We start from the raw sequence: 22713 nt of genomic DNA, 5'->3' as shown, positions 1-22713 counted from the left end.
GAATACAAACTACTAAACTATTTGATAAGCAAACTTATTTTTAGAAATTATCTGATTTCCATGCATTTATTCAGAGATTCAAGGATAGGTCATTAAAAAAATTTCTGGGTGCATAAACTAAAAAATTTCTTCACCACCCACCTCCCACCCAGGGATCTAAAGGTATAAGACAATGGCCGATAAATTGATTTACATCCCCAATGTAAATATACAAATTTACGCCTTCTGTAGATAACAATTAGTGGTTGAAACGTTTGGACACTCAACTAAATAAACCAACCAATCACAATGTAATAATTTCCCCAAAGTTATTGAGCCAACGAATTAGAAAACGTTATAATAAAACTTTGGGGACTAGTGCAAATGCCTAATGTCCCCTCCCTCCAAACCCCCGAGCTATTGCAGAAAAATAGAATCTAATACCACTACAACTAAAAGTCTAAATATAAAATAGCCTAAAACTATCCCAACACAAAATATTAAGTTTCCCTAAAATGGAGAAATCAATACCTATGTTATGTATTTATCGAAATACAGACAAAAAGACCTTACTGCTTTACATAATAGGATGAAATTTAAATATTTTCCTGTATGAATTAAAACTATTTGATCATATCTTTCCCTTTCTCTCTGGTATTTTCAGGAAGGGAGGGGACATTGGGCTGTTTTTAACAAAAGTCCCCAAAGTTTTATTATAATTTTTTCCTATTCGTTGGCTTATCAACTTAGGGAATTTTAATTGGCTGGTTCATTAAGTTGAATGTCCAAAGTTTTATCCACTAATTGTAAACTACAGGGGTATAATTTGGGGAGGTACATCAATTTATCGGCCATTGTCTTATCCCTTTAGATCCCTGGTTATTTTATTCCCAGTATCAGTCATTGAATGATACTTTGGAGCTTATACATGAGAATTATCCAGGGATGTAAAGGGATAAGACAATGGCCGATAAATTGTTGTACAACCTTAATGATGATACTGAAAATTACACCTTTTGTAGATTATCATAAGTGGGTGGAACGTTTGGACACTCAACTTAATGAATCAACCAATCAAAATTCATAAAAGTCCCCAAAGTTGTTAAAACGTTACTAAAAAAACTTTGGTGACTAGTTGAATAAAAAACCCATTGTCCCCTGTAGCTCTGATATACATGACAATTGTCAAATTAATGCGTTTATTGATAAACGGTAATAAAATGCTAAATCTTAAAGTCGTAAATATGTAGACCGTTGGACTTATAATTTATATACTGGATGTTCGTACGGACAATCAACAAGTCTTAATCAACAAAATATATATCCGTTACGGACGAACGGAACTTCCCTAATTATAGAAAAGCTTCACCTTAAAAAATTTATTGAAGTTTTAAAATTTTGCGGATTTGTATGGTAACCTTAATTATCAGTTGTCCATCAAGTTTAGAATGACAAACTCATCTAAATATATCATATTACCCTATCCAGGGAGGGAGGGGACATTGGACTATTTATTACACTAGTCCCCAAAGTTTTATTATAACGTTTTCTTACTCGTTGACTTTAATGACTTTTGATTGGTTAAATCATTAAGTTAAGTATTTAAACGTTTCAATAATTTTATTCTACAGAAGGGGTACTTTTGGGCATCATATTTGGGGATGTACATCAATTCATCGGCCATTGTCTTATTCCTTTAGATCCCAGATGACAAACTCATCTAAAAATATCATATTATCCTTTCCCTTTTAGTAGCGAAGATACTCTACTTCTACAGCGCGTTCGTTCGTACGTAACTGATAAATAATCTCATGCCAGGATTCATATAAACTAGCGGCTTCGCACCTAGGGGCCTTTAATGGGGAGGGGAAGTCCCTCCTCCTTTTTAATTTCAAGTTTCAAAAAGAACAAGGATGACAACATCCATAAAAGCGAAGCACTGAAACGGTAGGACAAACGGACACTTGTATATTGTCAGAATATCAATTTATGTATAAATGTCGAAGCAAAATTGTAAGTAAGATTGTTGAAAAAACTGCTTGATACAGAATAATGTTTATGGGACATACTTACATTTTTAGGACTTGATTATAGAGTTGCTTCGCTTATAATATTGTACTTTGTTGTCCCAGGAATCAGTATACCAAAAATCAGATCAATCAGATTATTAGATCACATAAAAATTTGTTGTTAAAAAAAGTAAAAAAAATCAACATGTTTAAAATGGACGTACTGACATTCTGGTAATGATTATAGAGTTGCTACGCTTTCTAAATCGTACCTAACTACTACAGGAATCACCATGCAAAGTTTGAAATCAATAGGACAATTCTAACATGCCTAAATTAGCGAAAAAAGCTATCCGTTACGGACGGACGGACGTACCGACCCTAATTATAGAAAAGCTTCGCTTTTATAAATAAAAAAAATTTGTAAGGGGGGCATTACTTGGGAGGATGGAGAAATACGAAAAGAAGGTGTATCAACTATTTTTTTTATAGCTAGCCGGTTCTTTTAGTAAGTAGTAGATGTAAAATTTTTCATAGAATTCAGATATGCAATCGGTTTTTTTGTAGACCTCTTATTTTTTAAGTAATTTAAGTTTAAAAAAAAAAAAATTAAGTCGATTTTAAGGTACTAAAATGCAACAAAAAAAAGAAAGAAAATGGTCATTATGAACAAAAATAGTAAGATCTTTAATTTGACACCTTACTTTTTCAATTCTGTCAGGTAATTATTGAAAAAATCGATTTTTTTAAACCCACGAGAATAAAAACTTTGAACTTAATTTTATTATTTCACAAATAAAAAAATATGGGTTCATATATACCATTAGAATCAGAAAAATATTACGAATCCATTGTAAGCAAAATTGAAAAAAAAAGTTTACAATATAGTATATAAACTACAATAAAAGGAATTATATGAAAATATCATATTATGTTGTACAGGCAACGTCTTAATTCTTCAATTGAGTATAAAAATGGGAAGGGGGTAAAGAGGGGGTAAAGAGGGGGTAAAAAAGGGAAAACAATAGTGTTGTCTGAACAAAAAAAATAATTGGCCATTTCTGTAATTTTTTAATTTTTTAATTTTTTTCAATTTTGCTTACAATGGATTCGTAATATTTTTCTGATTCTAATGGTATATATGAACCCATGTTTTTTATGTCTGTTTGAGAAAATATTTAGGTCTAAAGTTTTTATTATACCGAGGTTAAAAAAATAGATTTTTTCAATAATTAATCAACAGAATTTTAAAAGTAAGGTGTCAAATTAAAGATCTTACTATTTTTGTTCTTACTGACCATTTTCTTCTTTTATTTTGTTGCGTTTTAGTACCTTAAAACCGACTTAATTATTTTTTTTAAAAACTTAAATTACTTAAAAAATAAGAGGTCTACAAAAAAACCGATTGCATATTTGAATTCTATGAAAAATTTTACATCTACTACTTACTAAAAGAACCGGCTAGCTATAAAAAAAAAAGTTGATACAACTTCTTTATATAAAAACAAGGATGACAACATCCATAAAAGTGAAGCTCTAAAACAGAAGGACAAGCGAACATTAACACCTGTCGAGTGTCAGAACTGAATAATCAAAATATAAAATTTTGCTGTTAAAAAAAGTTAAAAATTACATGTTTAAAATAGACGTACGGACATTCTGTTAACGATTATAGAGTTGCTACGCTTTCTAAATGAGTACATAACTACTACATGAATCACCATGCAAAGTTTTCAATCGATAGAACAATTCTAACCTGTTTAAATTAACGAATAGAGCTAACTGCCTGTGACGTATGGACAGAACGAAACTAATTATAGAAAAGCTTTGCTTTTAAAAATACAAAAGTAAATATATATCAAAATACTAAATATTTCAAACAATTATTTTATTAACATATTCAAAACAACAAAATTTACAAATGAAAAACATACATAATTATTTCCTAGTGTTATATACAGTTATCCACGGTTAGGAAAATTAAAATTACAGGATGAATTTCTTTTTTGTTGGCCGAGAGAGATGATTATTTTCCGGTTTTACATATTATTTTCCGGTTTTACATATTTTTTTTCGTGGACACTTGATATAATTCATTACAGGTTTTTTTTTTACAGTATGGATCAGAACAAGTTTAAAGATCAGGGCTCGGCAGCCGCACGTCAGCCGCGCCGAAGCCTCAAATTAAAACCTATTTGTAGGATTTGACAATTAAAACAAGAATTGCTATATTTGGGTCAACTGGTTCTAGATCAGCTGATTTTCAGAATTCTATAAGGTTGATTTCCCTGTGGCGTACAAGCGGATGCCGAGTCCTTGTTTCAATCCATCATCGGAAATAAATTTGATTCTGATCCATATTGGAAAATAATAACAATAATCACTTATAGAGTTTTTAACACATTGATTTATTTGTATTTTTATTTGCCGTTCCCAAGATCTAAAGAAGCAACATGGGTGTTGTAATTATTTATTCTTTGCTTCCACAGACATCATCATAATGTTCAGGCTTGGTCGTGGGATGGGGGAATCGTCCTTGCCTGGATTTAGTCTAAAAATTAATAACAGTTATTTTGTATAGTTCTTTCTCGTATTCATTTGAATCCGGTGGATAGGAACCGGTTCTCATCCATACGAAAAAACTATGTCTAGCATCGTATTATATCCAGCTTTCTACGAATATAAAAATGTACAATCATAAGATTAAAACCAGTTTTTTTAGCCGGTACCTTCGGCACCTCGAGGCTAAAAAAACTAGTTTTAATCTCATAATTGTACATTCTATATCCGCGGAAAGCCGTTTATAATACGATGCGAGAAATAACTATTATTACTACCAAAATTATGGTAGCAAATTGGATGTAGCATATATCATAGGTACGTGTATATTATGACAGGGGAAAAATTGTCGTCAATTTAGCTTGCTTACTTGGAACTCGTTTATCGGTTAGTTCTTCCATCTAGCAAGAGGCTGAGCTGGGGAAATTGTTATTTTAGCCAGCTACAAGGTTCACTTCATTAGAGAACATAATAAGATCTGGTGTAAGATTCAAGAAATAATAAACCTATTTCTATTGAATGTAAGGCTAACCAATTATTGCAATTTTAGTTTACTTTGGGTTTTTACGGCACACACTTTCATTTTATTTTAGCATCCGTTGCCACAGTGCGTTCGAAGGTGCTTTGATTTTTGTGTCAGAACCTAAATTGGGACATAGTGCATTTCATTACCCTAGGTTAGGTAACTTCAATTCACTTTTCAATAAAATCTAAAAAGCAGCCGTTTTTGAGAAAATTAGATTTGAAAATTTCAAGTTCAATTTTCATCCACTAGGAGTTACCGCATAATCATGACAAGAAAAACAAAGATTATTAATTTAAAATTTTGAACAACTTTTCTTTTATAAAGTAAAGCCACTCCGGAAGTGAGTTGATTCATGGCCATTTTTATCAGTTGCTTTGCTAAGGTCACGGAAATTCAGCCTTAAATAAATCATATATAGAGAGGTTTTATAACAGACTTTATAAAAGCAAAGTTGTTTAAAATTTTAAATAACTAATCTTTGATTTTCTTGTCATGATTATGCGGTAACTCCTAGTGGATAAAAATTTAACTTGAATTTCTCAAATCTAATTTTCTCAAAAACGGCTGCATATTAGATTTTATTGAAAAGTGAAATGAAGTTACCTAACCTAGGTAATGAAATGCACTATGTCCCAATTTAGGTTCTGACACAAAAGTCAAAGCACCTTCATACGTACTGTGTTGCATCAATTAATCGGCCACTGTCTTATCCCTATAGATCCCCGATCATTACCTCTGCATTTGTCGCCTGACCAGAACATCACTGAGAGTCATATTCTCTGCCACACACACGGGGGGCATGGTGGGGGAGGGCAGGAATATCGTTGTCCCGTTCCGATTTATTCCCTTCGGTGGCTTCGCCTTCTTACTGCCTATGAGCTGGATCATGTTTGGCCTACAACAACAAAAGGTTACAGCCAGCGTTTCGGAGCCGGGAAAAGCAACATTTTTGGTGGATCCGAAGCCGTATTTTTCGTTAAAAACGGCTCCGGCTCCAGATTAGCTAAAAATGATTTTTTAAAGTAATATTATAATTTGGCAACGGTCTATTTCCATATAATAAACTGAAAAACTATTGTTACTTAACAAATAGAAACAAATCCTTCTACTTTTATATAGCTTTAAACAAATAAAAACAAAATATTTTATATTACATATTTATTTTATTTTATCAAATTCAATAATGAACAAAAAATTGATATATTAATTTTAAGGTAGGAGCCGGAGCCGCATCAAAATTAAACGGCTCCGACACGCTGTTGTGAATGTTCAACAATTTATCAGCAATGGTCTTATCCCTTTACATCCCTGTTTCTAACCAATAATATGGTCGGAATGTTCCTAAGTTGTCTTCCTATTGGTCAAATTATGGGATTATGGATCTAGACTTTTTAAAGGAATATTTGCACGAAGTGCATTATACGAGTTGGTGATACTTAGAAGTATACCTTTTAATGTTTTTTTTTAGAATATTAGATATATATTGGTTAGCTATGAAGGTATTAAAAAAAAAAAAATTTACCAGGAAGTTTTTGAGTTATGTCCAAAAATGTCTAATTTGTGTAATTAGGTCTTGATATTTTAAAACTGCGTGGCAGAATTCTTTAAAATATATAGGTAAAGATAGTTTAAAACAATTACCTAAACAGTAAAAATTAAAAAAAAAATATATGGTTCACTAAATTCAAGTTCAAATACATTTCATACAACTACCCTTTTATTTTTTTACCTTTCTTTAAAGTGGAATCTCAATTGTTTCGACATTTCCAATAGAGCTGAAGAGTTCAACTTATTCACGTCTTCACTATATTTGTCGGTCTAAAAAGGTTAAACAATATTAAAATGGTTATATTTTTGAGTTATTAGTGTTTTTCAACCCAATTTTAAAAATACACTATTCTAAGATATGAAGATATATTTCTATTTTAGCAATTATTTTCAATTCATTTTGTCGAAAAAATATAGATATGAGACATTAGATAACAATAAATATGATCAAAGATATTTAGCATAAGTTTATATAATATAAATTGTCATAAATTATATTGAAAGTTATCAAAACTAAAGAAAAACTAAAAAAAATTTTCCTAATATATAAATCTCTTAAATGGCATAAACTCTTTTTGATACCAAAGTTTTGGAAAAAATAATCCATTTTTACATGGAGCACGATAAAGATTTAGGTAAAAGTATTGAATGTTTTCATCAGAGGATTTTTTTCAATGTTTCCCAGTTATAAGATTTTTTCTCGCAGTGTTATAGATGTTAACAACCTAATTTTTAAAAAAAATTACTTACTCTTAGGAAATATTTGCATCCTTTAACATTGAGTTCCACATTAAGATCTGACTTTTGAGTTTCCAGAGTGACTGCTGGAAAACCAATTGTGTTGGAAAACAGGAAATAAAAGTTGATTGTCTTGACAACCTGAAAACAAATTGTTGTCATTAATTATTTATTATCTATTTATATGTAAGGATACCATAGATTGATTGTTCAGCCATTTTTTCTCAGGGTTTGGGTCTAATTCGTCACGAAGGAGGTTTATACACTTATGTATAGCCACAATGGATTGGTTAGCTCAAGATCAACGTTCAAGTACATAAATGCAGGACACTTTTTAAGGACATACTTTCATTTTTATGACCTTATTATAGAGATGCTTTGCTTATCACATTGTACTTTGTTGTCCTATGATTAAGCTATGAATTAGTAATTTAAAAGAGGATAAGTATATCATACAAAAATTTGTTGTCAAAAAAGTTAAAAATTAACATGATTGAAACGGACGTACGGACTTTATATTAAAGATCTTCGAGTTGCTACGCATTTTAAATCGTACCTAGCTATTGAAGGAACCATCATGCAAAGTAAAAAATCGATAGGGAAATTCAAACATGTCTAAATTAACGATAAGAGCTAACCATTACGGACGGACAGACCGATCCTAATTATAGATAAGCTTCGCTTTTAACAATAACAAACCTGATTCATTGTGAAAATGTTTTTATCAAAGACCCGCGCATTTTTATGGTATTGAATCTCTCCAAATGAGAGGCTGTAGTTGGTACTATGCTCCAGGTTGAACAGGATGGCCTTCTCCACAAGATCCAGGTACCAGTGATACATCTCTTCGTTGCTCTTAAATAAACAAGTATTAAACTACTTCTGCTTGCAGTCAGTAGCACAGCTAATATTAGCAGGCAACAAGAACAAGATACAAACAAAGATTCAAACTCGGGTAAACCATAAAAGTAAAAGAATAAAGATTTAACTCTCCCCAGCCAGCATGGACGAGACCCTGTCCCTATTTAGCTAATAGCAATTTGCTAGCAAAATGGTCTCCACCACTTGGGATAAATAGATGTCTATATAGTTGTAGGTAAAAATCTGAACATCTTTCCATTACAAGCCTTACAATGATGTTATTTCAAGTGGACAGAATAAATCGAGATCATTGTTTTTTAATGTACTGTGGCAATGATGACGTCATCAGTATTGTTGACGTCATCAGTGCTGCAGTTACTCTTTTTATTGTTTGAAAGGGATTCTTGTGTTGAATTTCATGGTGTATGGACCTTGTCCTGCCGTGATTTGACACAGAGACTTCTATATTGTTTAATTGTGTGATCATATTTAATCTTGTAATAACAATAACATATTTAACCCTAGTTATATATTTAATCATAATTTGTAATAAAAGTTTTAGTACCTAAATCTAACTGTTTGTTTGTCTATTGAATGCGACAGTACTTTTTATAAGTGGCTACGCCTCTAGAGGCCTCTATGGGCTCATGAGGTTGGGGGTGAGTTCTGAGTCAAGCCCCTCCCAATTTGAATTATAGTTTAAGAAAGAAAAAGTAAAATGAAAATTTTTTAGAAAGGGGCATTTTATTCTACTGGTAATTTCTCATGGGATGGTGGAGGATAGTGGAAGTCATAAAGCTTCCCAGGACATATGAATAGCTACACCATATAGATCAAGTGGTTAGCGAGATCCTTGGCTACAGACAAAAAAAGCTTACTACTTTATACGACAGGACTAATTTGAAATATGGCAAATCTTAAATGATAAAAGTTTAAATGATTCAAATAAAAATACCTTTATCAATACGGCCTCCGCATAACCAACCAACATATGAATATGTGTACTTCCACATTTAAACTCATTTCTCAACCTAAACAAATTAAGATAATCTATCAGGGATCTACAGGGATAAGACAATAGCCGATAAATTGATGTAAATCCCCAATGATGATACAAAAAATAACACCTTCCGTGGATTAATATTAGTTGTTGAAACGTTCGAACACTCAACTTAGTTAACCAACCAATCAAATTTACTAAAGTCAACACAGTTGTTAAGCACACGAATAAGAAAACGCTATTATAAAACTTTGTTGACTAGTGTAATAAACAGCCCATCGTCCCCTCAATCTCTGTAATCTAGAGACATATTCTTTAAATCAGCCAATAGGAGAACAGTAAAGTTACATTCAAGCAGTGTTTTGGAGCCGGAGCCGGGAGCAGCAACATTTTTGGTGGAGCCGGAGCCGTATTTTTCGTTAAAAACGGCTCCGGCTCCAGATTAGCTAAAATGATTTTTTAAAGTAATATTATAATTTGGCAACGGTCTTTTTCCATATAAAAAAACTGAAAAACTATTGTTACTTAACAAATGGACACACATCCTTCTACTTTTATATAGCTTTAATCAAATAAAAGCAAAATATTTTATATTATTTATTTTATTATATTATTATATTTATAAATTATTTTTTTATGAACAAAAATTGACATATTAATTTTAAGGTAGGAGCCGGAGCTGGAGCCGGAGCCGGAGCCGCATCAAAATCAAACGGCTCCGACACCCTGCTGATTCAAGATATGTCATTGGATATGAAAGGATAGTCAGTCAGTCAGTCAGTCAGTCAGTCAGTCAGTCAGTCAGTCAGTCAGTCAGTCAGTCAGTCAGTCAGTCAGTCAGTCAGTCAGTCAGTCTGTCTGTCTGTCTGTCTGTCTGTCTGTCTGTCTGTCTGTCTGTCTGTCTGTCTGTCTGTCTGTCTGTCTGTCTGTCTGTCTGTCTGTCTGTCTGTCTGTCTGTCATATTTATCCATATACCTGCAAATAATATCAAATAGAATGTCTTGAACATGTTTCGAAGACTTTTCTTGACTGTATACAAGAAAAACATGAAATATCTATCTATCTATCTGTCTGTCTGTCAATATCTATAAATATACCAACACATAAGAATATCTTGAACATATTTCGAAGTCTTTTTTTGACTGTATACAAGAAAAACATGAAATATCTATCTATCTATCTATCTGTCTGTCTGTCTATCATATATATCTATCAAAATACCTACACATAAGATCAAATAGAATGTCTTGAACATATTTCGAAGTCTTTTCTTGACTGTATACAAGAAAAACATGAAATATCTATCTATCTATCTATCTGTCTGTCTTTCTATCTGTCTGTCTGTCAATATCTATCAATATACCAACACATAAGAATATCTTGAACATATTTGGAAGTCATTTGTTGACTGTATACAAGAAAATCTTAAAAATATCTATCTATCTATCTATCTGTCTGTTTGTCTTTTTATCTGTCGTATCTATCAATATACCTGCACATAAGATCAAATAGAATTTCTTGAACATGTTTTGAAGTCATTTGTTGACTGTATACAAACATGACAGGATTCTTGTTCCATTCCTCGCACTCCTTCAGTGAAGCAGGCATCACCTAGCAATTTTAATCTATAATACAAAGTAGAAAGATGTCTGTCTATATGACCGTCTGAGGATTAAGATCCAAGTAACCACTGAGCCGATTGGGCTCCACTCTTTAGGAAGAATTCTGAATTACGAAAGTTAAGTATCCTGGGTTTAATTTTGAAATCATATTATAAACAGCTTTCCGTGGATATAAAAATGTACAATTATAAGATAAAACCCAGTTTTTTAGCCCTGAGATCCTGAACGCAAGGGCTAAAAAATAGCTTTAATATTTTGATTGTACAATTTTATATTCGTAGAACACTGGATATAATACGATACGATACATAATTTTTCACTATGGCTTAGAACCAGTTCTAATCCAACGGATATTAATCATCTTCGAAGTCATACTGGAATATGTATAATGTCTGAACTGACCTGAGACATTGCTTCAATGTTCTTATCCCCCATAACAATAGTTTCTATTGGTATCACCCTAAATTAAAATAATCCATGCAGATTTTACCAACAACGAAATTAATTCGGAAAAAAAATCACGAAACCTATACGTAAAGGTTTTCAGCTGTCGTTGGGGGGGCAACATAATCAAATTGACGACCTCTCCATTTGCCCCCCCCCCCCAAATATTTTTAAAAGATTTAATTCACTTGTTGATTATACCTTATGCCTGTCATAAAACACTTCCTCTGCATTATTTGTTACTAGCGGCTACGCCCCCTAGAAGCCTCTAGGGGCACTTAAGGTAGGAGGGGGTAAATTCGACCTCCTCCCATTCTAAATATCAGTTTCAAGAGTAAAAAAAAATATTTTTGGAGGGAGGGGGTAGTAGACACCCTCTCCAAAAATAGTTTGAAACCTTCCCAGGACCTATAAGAAGCTTCACTGTAAAGGAGAACAATATCGGTTCAGCAGTTAGCGAGATCCTTCGGGACAGACAAAAAAACGCTCACTACTTTATATAATAGGATTGTGTCTTTTTGCTGATAAGCTCGAAGAAGTAAATAAACATTAAACAAGAATAGTTGTCATGAAAACTGAGGACTTTTTGTACTGAAATATCAAGGGTTTTGTCTTTTTTTTAAGCATGACCGACAGACAGATTTTTTGAGAACCTATACGAAATAAGTCCCCAATGAAATGACGAGAAAGCATTGATTTGTTTTTGAATTGGTGGAAGAACCGAACACAAGATGCCATTTTTAAAAAAAGGCATAAAAAACTTACATAGGATCAAACTGAGCGCTGATGGTGAACTTGGTAGAATTATAGCTGCACTCCTGTGCCAGCAGGGTTGTTAACCCATAACACAACCCAAAACCCGGGTTTTTTTGTGGGGTTAGGAAAGGTTACAAAAACCCAGTGGTTTTATTCTGTATTAAGTTAGTGGTAAATTTATTAAATAAAAATGGAGTCCTACAGTATTTCTTGCATTTATTTGATCTATAGTATAGATGTATGTATATATAAGATAACTGCCTCCCTCCTTTGTTCAATGGCCTTTTTCGTCTATTTGCTAATTGCTTACTTCTACTTGGCTGTGTTAATATCCCTGACAACATTGGTGGATTTTCAATAACCCAATTGAGAGTCGGCACAAGGACATTGTGATGGGAGGATAGAGTTATTTAACCCTTTCTCCCTCTAGTGTTTTACTCTAAAATTTCTTCTCCTTTTCATTACAAAAACAAAAATTGTAGTTTAGGGGGCCCAGGAGGGGGGTAACACGCCTTAAACAATCAGTTTAAATCATTATTTAGTTTTAAAGCCTTTTATTTGACATTTCCAATTAACACACAAAAAAACACGGGTTTTTTTCTTGTTGGGTCTTGGTTCTTGTGTTTTTAACAACCGTGCCTGTTTGTATTTAGACGTTGCAGTGTTGAGATACGCCCCTGACAGCACCTTATTGGCATTCTTTTTGGCGTCAATTTTCTTGTCCAATATTCCCATGTAATCAACTAGTTGGGTAAAACAGTTAGTTTTTTTTTATCCAGAAGTGTGAAAACACCCAGGGAGGGAAGGGATATTTTTCTTTTTATTACAGTGGTCCCCGAAGTTTTTTACTCCTTGGCCTAACAACTTTGGGGCATTTTAATAATGAATTTTAATTATTTAGTGTAAAGTGTCCATATGTTTCGATCACAATGAAATTGTAATCTACAGAAGGGGTAATTTTGTGTATCGTCATTGGGGATGTACATCAAATTATCGGCCATTGTCTTATCCCTTTAGATCCCTGTATTCGACTTGCAACTATGAAATTTTTCCTCTGGAATATGCTTCACATAAAAAATAACTGATTCCTGATGCTTTTTGAATTACTGGCCCCTTTTCAACTGTAGGCGGCGGTCGTTTTCCAAATATTGGCGGCTGATTACTCTCGGACACTGCAACTGGCAGCTGCGAAACTGGAGGAGCTAGAAATAAAAGAAATGGACTCTATTCCCTATTAAAATTTAAAAGCGAAGCTTTTCTCTAATAAGGGTCAGCCCGTCAGAACATCCGTCAGCAACGGTTAGCTCTTTTCGTTAATTTACACAATTTGATTAGTTGGTTTATTAAGTTGAGTGTTCAAACGTTTTAACCACTAATTCTAATCTACAGGAGGGATAATTTTGTGCATCATTATTGGGTTTGTACATCAATTTATCTGTCATTGTCTTAACACTTGAGATCCCTGCTTGATACCTTGAGTTACACTAGGCAGGAGTGAAGGTATATTAGGCACGTTAACTTTGGGCGCAGGATCAAATCTAGGTCCTGGTCCATCAAATCCAGGTCCTGGGCCGTCGAATCTAAACCTTGGACCAGGGCCACGCGGTCCAAATCCAGGCCCAAACCCTGGACCAAATCCTGGCCCTCCGTGGGGCATAAAACCCGGGCCACCTGCAAGAAAAATACATTTAAAATCAAAGTTTTCTCTTGTTTGTATTGAAAAAAAAACTGCAATCGTTATTTATCGCATCGTATTACAGACAGCTTTTCCAGATCAAAAAAATTATAATATAAAACCAGTCTTGTTAGCCCCAAGAGGCCAAAGGTCAGGGCTATGAAAATTTTTATTTTATGATTTTCATTTTAATATTCGTGTAAATTACCTAGTCTGTATTAAGATATTATGCATGATTTTTCAGTATGGCTGAGAATCAGTTCTAATCCAGCGAATATCATTCGGTTTTGAAGCCATACTTGAGATAATTTTTTTTTAACATTAACCTATCCATCCCAAAAATAGCCCCACAACCATAATGAAGCTAAACTAAAATGTATTTAGTAAGACAAATATTTTTATATAAAAGCTGCGTAAAATAACATGTCAAATGTATGTTTATGATCTAGGAGCAATACCGAGGAGGAGATGGACAAGATCATCAACTACATCAACAACCAAACCAATTTTATCCTGTATAAATATTTGATTATTATGTGCCTTTATGATAACTGCCTTATTGCATTTATTATGCTTACTGATATGAACATTTGTAATTCCAGAGAAGCCCTGGGGTTTTTAATATTTACTTCTGTGGCAGCTAAGTTTATGTGAATCTCGTTTTACAGATCCTAGGAGGATGGGAGCTTAGACGTTGCATTGTGTGTGTCCGCCTGCATTAAGCCCAGGTAGTGGTTTTATGCTAAATTCTCAATGGTAGCATTGTCAAAAGTGGGAAAAAGATCTATGGACCATTTAATCAGTAAGGAAAAGTAGGAGCACACAATACAACACCTAATCAAGCATAAGTGGAAGATATGCAAACGTATACTAGCGGAAAGTATACAGGATTTTTTGTTAGCAGTAAATCTATAAGCGGGATATAGATTAGTTACACTGGCGGAATAGTGTATTTATGTTTTATACCAGTTATAACATAAAAATAGAAACATAAAAATAAAGACTTTATATCAGCCTAAGTCATATATATTTTTGTGTGTTCATAATTTATACTGTTTGAACTTATACCAGCTTTGTTTAATCAGAATAAATAAATTATTTTCTATTCAGATAAAAATAAATAAAATAAAGAATATGTGTGTTCATTTATTTTAGTTTCTCTTATTTTTTTTTCTTTTCAGATAACAAGAGTAACAATTTTAAAGATTGTACTTTTGTGTATTTTTTTTCAGACAACAAAAAGTTTTTTTTTAGAGTCATTTTTTATTCAGATAAAAATTAAACCCCAGGCAATTAACTAAAAATGAGCGACGAGGAGGATAGGTATAGGTCTTTTAGTAGGATGAATAATCAACATCGAACCAGACATCACACGTCCATGCCTATACCATACTTGGATGATTGTGATACATTTGAAGAGTATAAGGAACTAGTAGATTTGTGGGAACTATGTACAGATATAGATGAAAATCGTAGGGCTCCAATGCTTTTTTCAACCATACCGATTGATTCCAAAAAGTTTGGGGGAAATTTAAGGAAGAAGTTGATGAAAGTAGTAAAACCAACATCTTTAGCAAATGATAGTGAGGGGGTAAAGAAAATTATGGATTTCTTAGAAGAAAAGATTGGTAAAAGTGAGCACTGTAGACAATTAGAAGTATTCACACAATTCTATGATTATGTAAAGACAGTAAGTATGTCTATATCAGAATACATTTCAGGATTTGAGGAAGTTATACAACTAGCGGCGGCAAATGAAATTGAATTTAAAGATAATGTTACAGCCTATATGCTTTTAAAGAAAGCAAAATTATCAGATATAGATTACAAGATGGTAATGACAGGGGTAAATATTAAGAAAAATTTCGAAGCAAACACACTCTACAAGGAGATTAAAGATAGAATGACAGACGTTTTATGTAATGCAATGGGACATGTTAGCAGTCAGAATGATGCATTTCTATCTACACATGACCATGACGTTCTAGTAGCAAACGGATGGCGTCCACCAAGGAAAGGCAATAGAAAATCATACCAGAAACTGCCTAGCAGGGACAACAGCCGTGATAGAGATTTAAATCCAATAGGTGCTACAGGTACAAGGCTTAAATGTCATCGTTGTGGAAGCAATAAGCACTTGCTTGCCAACTGTCCAGACTCGCATGAGAATAGGAATAGACAAGATAGAAATGATAGACATGATAGACAAGACAGACGAGGTAAGGAATATGACAAGAAGAATAAGAGATACAAAGAGAAAAGATCAGGGACAAGGGATACTTACATGGCAGAGAGAAAGAAAGAATCATCAGAAGAATCTCTTGTAGAGTCATCAAGTGGAAGTGAAGAAGAAGACAGAAGCCGTGGACATAATAGGAGATACGAAGATAGTCCAAGAAGACACAGGGATGACAGGGATAGCTCAAGAGAAAGCCGTAGGTCCAGAAACACGCAATCGGTTCATCTGACCACGAATAAAGTTGAACTAAGCAAGTTTACAGCAGAGACAATAAACTGTGCTGCAATGGACACATGCTGTACGGCAAATGTTGCTGGAAAGAAGTGGACAGATATATTCATAAACTCAATGACGGACAGCATGAGAAAGAGAATAGAGGGACCGTACAAGAGTGAAACAGCTTTTAGGTTTGGAAACCAAGGAGAGTTGTCATCTATTGGCTTCTATAGACTTCCAGTGAAGATTGGAGGTGAAGATTACAAGATAGAAGTGGATATCATTGATTCAGATATTCCACTACTGCTATCTAAGAACGAGATGAGAAGATTAGGGATAGGTATTGACATGAAAAGAGATAGAGTGACAATCAACGATAAACCCTTAGTAGTTAACACGACATCTGCAGGACATTATATCATAGACTTACTAGACAAAGGGGTAATATATGACATGCAACAAGTCCTTATGGTAGATATCAAAAGAGCTGACTCAAAGGAACAAAAGAAAGTTCTTGAGAAGCTTCATGCCCAGTTTGGACATAGAAGTAAGCAGTCCTTTGTCAATCTACTAAAAGCAGCAGATAAGTGGGATGATAGCTTTTCCAAGATCATTGATAAAATCATTGATGGATGTGAGGGTTGTGTGTTAAGACGAAAAACTCCAGATAGACCAGTTGTAGCAATGAATATGGCAAACGATTTCAACCAAGTAGTGTCAATTGATTTGAAGGTATGGGAAGACAAGTATATACTCTATATGGTTGATGTCTTCACAAGATTCACAGTAGGGGAAGTGATCAAGGATAAGAAGCCTGAAACGATTGTGGATAAGATCATGCGACATTGGATCAAGTATTTTGGAATAATGGAAGGAATAATCTCTGACAATGGGGGAGAATTTGTGTCGCATCTCATGAGTGATGTGACAAGTCTGTTAGGAGTAGCGCATTATACCACAGGTGCAGAAGCCGGTTGGCAGAACGGCACATGTGAGAAGAACCACCATGTATGTGATGGTATGCTAGGTGGAGTGAAAGATGAACATCCTGACATGCCTTTGGATACAGCCTTAGCTTGGGCGTGTACAGCAAAGAACACACTAGCGAATGTCTATGGATACAGCCCCTATCAGCTTGTGTTAGGAAAGAATCCTAGGCTACCCAACATACTTGAGGATCAACCACCAGCATGGGAAGTCAAATCAATGAGCAAGAAATTGACTGAACATCTGACTGCACTTCATGCTACAAGAAAGGAGTTCATGAAGACAGAGAGCTGTGAAAAGATCAAGAAAGCGTTGAAACACAGAATCAGAACAAGTGACACTGTATATCAGTATGGTGACATAGTGTACTACAAAAGGGAGAACGAAGACAGATGGAAGGGCCCGGCAACAGTGATGTTTCAGGATGGTAAAGTTATCTATGTTAGACATGGAAGCTTTGGCATAAGAGTAAGTGCAAATAGACTCGTGAAAGCAAAGGATGAGCTGGTAGAGAAGATAAAACGAAAGAATGGAGATTTTTCAATCACAGTTGAAAGAACAGTCAGTGAGAAAAGTGATGATAAAACAAAGAAGGAGACAAGAGAAAAAGAGACTCACAAAGATAAGGTGAAAGAGAAGGATGAGGCTGAACAAAAGTATGTTCCAGAACTGTATGCTGAAGAAAGAACAAAAAGAGAAAAGAGAAGAGAACAGACAATGGAAGAGAACACAAATCATCACACAAGCACTCCTAAGAGAACAGCAGAGTTTCCTGAAACAGATGAGGATGAAGAGCAACAGATAACAAGTAGACCATCAATACCTACACGTACACAATCTAGGAGTAGAACAATCACTAAGAAAAAGAAGACGCAAGAGCATGGTTTCAAGAAAAATGACAGGATAGAATGGAAGATCGGGGATAAATGGTACCCAGGTATAGTAACAGGAAAAGCAGGCAAAGCAACAGGAACTGTCGCTAATTGGATGAATATACAATTGGATGATGGAACAAAACCTTTCAGTACAGATGTAATGGATAATGAGCATATTAGGAAAGAAGAGATGGGAGAAGGTCTAGTAGACAATACAGAGGAAAGAGAGAGGCAAATTGAAGAGGTAAATTGGGTAACAGTAAAGTTGGACAATGGATCAAAAGCATTTTCAACACATGTAGAAGATCAAAAGATCAGAAAAATGCTGCCAGAGGATGTCCTGTACAATTGGGCTCATGAGGAAGTCCTTGCTGTAATGTTACCAAAAGAAAGAAGGAATACTCCAGAATGTCTGGCTGCAAAAGATGCTGAGCTGGAGAAGCTTAAAAGCTTTGATACTTATAAAGTAGTAGCAGACAAAGGTCAAGAACATATTACCACAACATGGGTTCTTACCGAGAAAGGTGATGAAATTAGAGCAAGGTTGACAGCTAGAGGGTATGAGGAAACACAGGAATTCCCAAAAGATTCACCTACGATGCAGAAGTCATCGTTAAGACTACTGCTGACACTGACAACACTGTTTGGATGGGTAATTCAGACCATAGATGTAGCTAGTGCATTCCTCCAAGGTAACAAACTAGATCGTGAGGTGTATGTCAAACCACCTAAAGAGGCAAATGTAGTCGGAAAGCTATGGAAGCTACTAAAATGCCTATACGGTCTCAAGGATGCAAGCAGAAAATGGTATGATAAAATTGAAAACAGGTTACTTGCATTAGGTTTCAAGAAAAGCAAGTACGATCCTGGTCTATTTTATTATATACATGGAGGTGAACTTATAGGAATGATAGGGATTCATGTAGACGATTTCTTACAAGGAGGCACAGAGTATTTTAACAAGCATATAATGCCTGAAGTACTCAAGTCCTTCAAGATTGGAAAGAGTGAGATTAAAGAGTTTATGTATACTGGGTTCAATATCAAGCAGGATAACTCAGGAATAACTCTTGATCAATCTGGATTTGTCAAGAATATTCAGATTCCAAGTGTTGAAGCATCAAGACTGAAGGAAAAGGACAAAGAGATGACGCAAGAAGAGCTCTCAATGTTGAGACAAATGGTAGGCTCTTTGAATTGGGCTGTGAGAGCAACACGTCCTGATTTATGCTTTGAAATGATAGACCTATCTACAAAATTCAAAGGTGGATATGTCAGGGACTTGTGCCAAGCTCAAAAGACTTTGGCCAATCTACAAAGGAATCTAGCAACTGTCAGATTCTCAAATGTTCAGAACATAAGAGACTGTCAGATATGGTGTTTTTCAGATTCAGCATTTAGGAACCTAAATGACAAAGAAGATTCGGCAGGAGGTTTTGTGATTCTCTTGGTTAACATCAAAACAGGGAAATGTTCACCCTTAGATTGGAAAGCGAACAAGATCAAGAGAAAAGTAGCGTCAACATTAGCAGCAGAAGCAATTAGTCTGGGAACAGCGCTGGATGCAGCTATAGCACTAAGAGATATGCTACTGGAGATAACGAATGCAAAGATTGATCTTCAGATCAAAGCGATAGTTGATAACAAGTCAACCAGAGATGCAGTTTACTCATCAACATGCGTAGATGAAAGGAGACTAAGAGCTGAAATTGCGATGATCAAAGAACTAAGACAAGAGAAGATAGTGTCAGAAGTGAAATGGGTGCGCGGACAACATATGTTGGCGGATGTGATGACGAAGAGAGGGGTAAATCCACTGCCTCTGATCAATGTCATGCAACAAGGGAGAATTGAACAAGAGCTACTGAACATCTGCATGAATTAGATTTATATCAGACCAATCTAAGATTTTTTATTTCTAGGAAAAATATATTTTATTCTTATTTTACTTCAATTTAGATTTATATCAGATCAATCTAAAAATTTTTTTTTTATTTATTTTATTTTTAGGAGAAATACATTTTATTCTTATTTTTTTTTCATTTTTTGTTATTACCTACAAAAGTTTTTTTTTGGTTTGTCTTATCTTATCTTATCTTATCTTATTTTTTTTAGTAATAGGTTATAACATCATCAAGTATCTCTCATCATCAAAAATTGAATAATTTTGTTTTTTTTAGGAAACAAATTTCACTGGCAAAGTTTAGTTTAAGTTTAAAAATTATTTTTTTTTACATTAGGCAAAAATCGTTTTTTTTATATACAACAAAAATCATCCCTTATCCCTGAATCATAAATAATTAGAAAGTCATCGTCTAATCCAAAGAAGGCAGAAGCAGAAAACAAAAATTCGCGGCATTTTTTGAAGTGATCTGCGCATTGTAAACAGAGAAACGTGCCGTAGGCATGTGAAAGTTAAAATTGCCTATTTTTACACAATTTTCACAGTGAAACGAGTATTTTTTTAGATTATTCGTTACGTGTCGAAAAATTTTATTCATTTTTTTTCTTAGTATAACGCTTATTTTATTCATTTTTTAACTATTATATCGTATTCATATTTATTTTTTAGTTATGGTTTGGTTCACGATTGTGGATAATATTTTTTTTAGGGAATCAGATAGAAATAAGTTTTAAATTTTTGTGTTGCATAGCATCAGAAAAATTTAATGCATACAATTTTTAATTCTTATCAGAAATCAAGGACATTTCTCGATCGAATGTTTTTTTTTACAAGGCATTTCTTTATCTTAACAATCAATATATTTTTTTATCTATTTCTATCAAAACATTTAGAATTCGTAAATTTATTATTTCTAGACAGCTATGGAAGAAAGGCTCTGTTGTAAAAATTTTTCTTTAGGGTTATTTTTTTTACATATCAGAAAACAGTTGCCAATTATTTTTTTTTTCTTTCAGAATAGAATAATGGCTAGTTTTCAGGAGGTAAAAGGGGATGTGTCAATGGAAGAGCAGTTATCACCGCCAGGTGATGATGAGTATTATGTTGAAGACAAGGGCTGCCAAACTGAAAGCATTGAAGGAGAAATGGAGGTATGCACCAAGGATGACGTGCAACAAATAACGGGGACTCTAGAGAATCTGAAAACTGCGGACAAGATAAATATTGAGCCGAGTATTATAATTATTGCGCCATTTTCCATGCCTCAATCAGTTTTGGACACAAGAGAAGTAGGAATACAGTGGATAGGAACGCCTAGAGTTAGTATTGACTCTGTCACCAATAAAATTCTGGCAGAACTGAAGGGGAAAGATCCGAAATGGATAACGGTGACGGCTTATCAACAATTCTTGTCGACTCATGATAGTGCTACAATTGAAAAACACCTTTCCAAGATAACAAGAGCAGCAGTGGATTCAAAAATTCACAAGATTTCTCTAGGTACCTTCTTTCATGTGCCTGAGGAGGAGAAGATATGGGACAAGGTTTCCATGTTGAACCAACATTTGCGTTTACTCAATCTGGACATGGGAATGACCCCCAACAATGTGCACAAAAGTTTAACTTACTCCTTCAACCAGGGTAAAGTGAGCTATGTTAGATACAACGTTTGGGTTGAACGGATGAATTCATCAGGGGTAGGCGCCACCTTAAATTTTGAGGGGCTCACAAGATACAAAAATTACCTCCTAAAATATATTCATCAAGGAGGCTTCAAGGAACAACAAGGACCGATGGTCAGAGCCATTGGAGGTGATGGGTCTCCTGCTCCGCTGTGCCATACAAGAGGTTACAAAGGTAATGAAAAGATGTTGGAGATCATGAAGGCTAAAGGGTTGAGGGTACCGGTGAAGCCAATGGGTGATAACAGGTCAGACCTACAGAAAAAGATGGACAAGGCTAGGGCAACTGCTAAAAAGTTTGCAGAAGAGAGCAAGGCAAGATACGGCGACAATTTTGAAGAGAGGGGAGAGAAAGAAAAACAGCCAAAGAAAGGAGGAAAAGAAAATGGAATGAAGAGCGGTAAAGAAAGATTAGAAGCTAGAGACAAGAAAAGAAAAGAAGACAAGGAGCATCAACTCACCCTGGAGGTTAGCAAACTGAAGTTGGAGAGTCTGAGAGCAAGGAGTAGAAGCAAGACAAAGTATGAAGAATTTGAACGTGAGATTGATCGGCTAAAGGACAAGCTAAAGGAGAAAGAAAGATTAGTCTCAGAGCTAAGGAGGGATTTGGCTAGAGCGGAGGTAGATTGTGAAGAATGGCGAGAGATAGCCGACAGAGCAAGGGTTTTTAACAAGGGGCCTAAACGTGCCAGAAGATACTAAGCTGTTAAGAAAAAGATGATCAAAAAGATTAAAATATAATGAATGCGTAAAATAACATGTCAAATGTATGTTTATGATCTAGGAGCAATACCGAGGAGGAGATGGACAAGATCATCAACTACATCAACAACCAAACCAATTTTATCCTGTATAAATATTTGATTATTATGTGCCTTTATGATAACTGCCTTATTGCATTTATTATGCTTACTGATATGAACATTTGTAATTCCAGAGAAGCCCTGGGGTTTTTAATATTTACTTCTGTGGCAGCTAAGTTTATGTGAATCTCGTTTTACAGATCCTAGGAGGATGGGAGCTTAGACGTTGCATTGTGTGTGTCCGCCTGCATTAAGCCCAGGTAGTGGTTTTATGCTAAATTCTCAAAAGCA

The 22713-nt window shown here is 34.5% G+C and overlaps 1 protein-coding gene across 3 annotated transcripts in view; it reads right to left on the bottom strand.

Moving 5' to 3' along the window:
* Positions 1 to 3861: 3861 nt before the first annotated feature.
* Positions 3862 to 22713, bottom strand: part of LOC145304630 (uncharacterized) — a 41968-nt gene continuing 23116 nt past the window's right edge. For all 3 annotated transcript variants that reach the window (XM_080146556.1, XM_080146555.1, XM_080146557.1), the window contains exons 27-38: positions 13516 to 13713; positions 13133 to 13244; positions 12682 to 12787; positions 12052 to 12104; positions 11245 to 11302; positions 10713 to 10831; positions 9176 to 9251; positions 8059 to 8214; positions 7372 to 7500; positions 6803 to 6891; positions 5807 to 5968; positions 3862 to 4539 (exon numbers count right to left, since the gene is read on the bottom strand). In XM_080146556.1, coding sequence (XP_080002682.1) covers positions 4455 to 4539; positions 5807 to 5968; positions 6803 to 6891; positions 7372 to 7500; positions 8059 to 8214; positions 9176 to 9251; positions 10713 to 10831; positions 11245 to 11302; positions 12052 to 12104; positions 12682 to 12787; positions 13133 to 13244; positions 13516 to 13713 — 1343 coding nt within the window. In that variant the 3' untranslated portion in view covers positions 3862 to 4454. The remainder of the gene's footprint in view (positions 4540 to 5806; positions 5969 to 6802; positions 6892 to 7371; positions 7501 to 8058; positions 8215 to 9175; positions 9252 to 10712; positions 10832 to 11244; positions 11303 to 12051; positions 12105 to 12681; positions 12788 to 13132; positions 13245 to 13515; positions 13714 to 22713) is intronic.

This window comes from Acartia tonsa, chromosome 13, assembly GCF_053477335.1.
Source record: "Acartia tonsa isolate MP-2025a chromosome 13, ASM5347733v1, whole genome shotgun sequence".
In the NCBI taxonomy this organism is placed as follows: domain Eukaryota; kingdom Metazoa; phylum Arthropoda; class Copepoda; order Calanoida; family Acartiidae; genus Acartia; species Acartia tonsa.
This window is presented reverse-complemented; position numbering and strand designations above follow the sequence as displayed.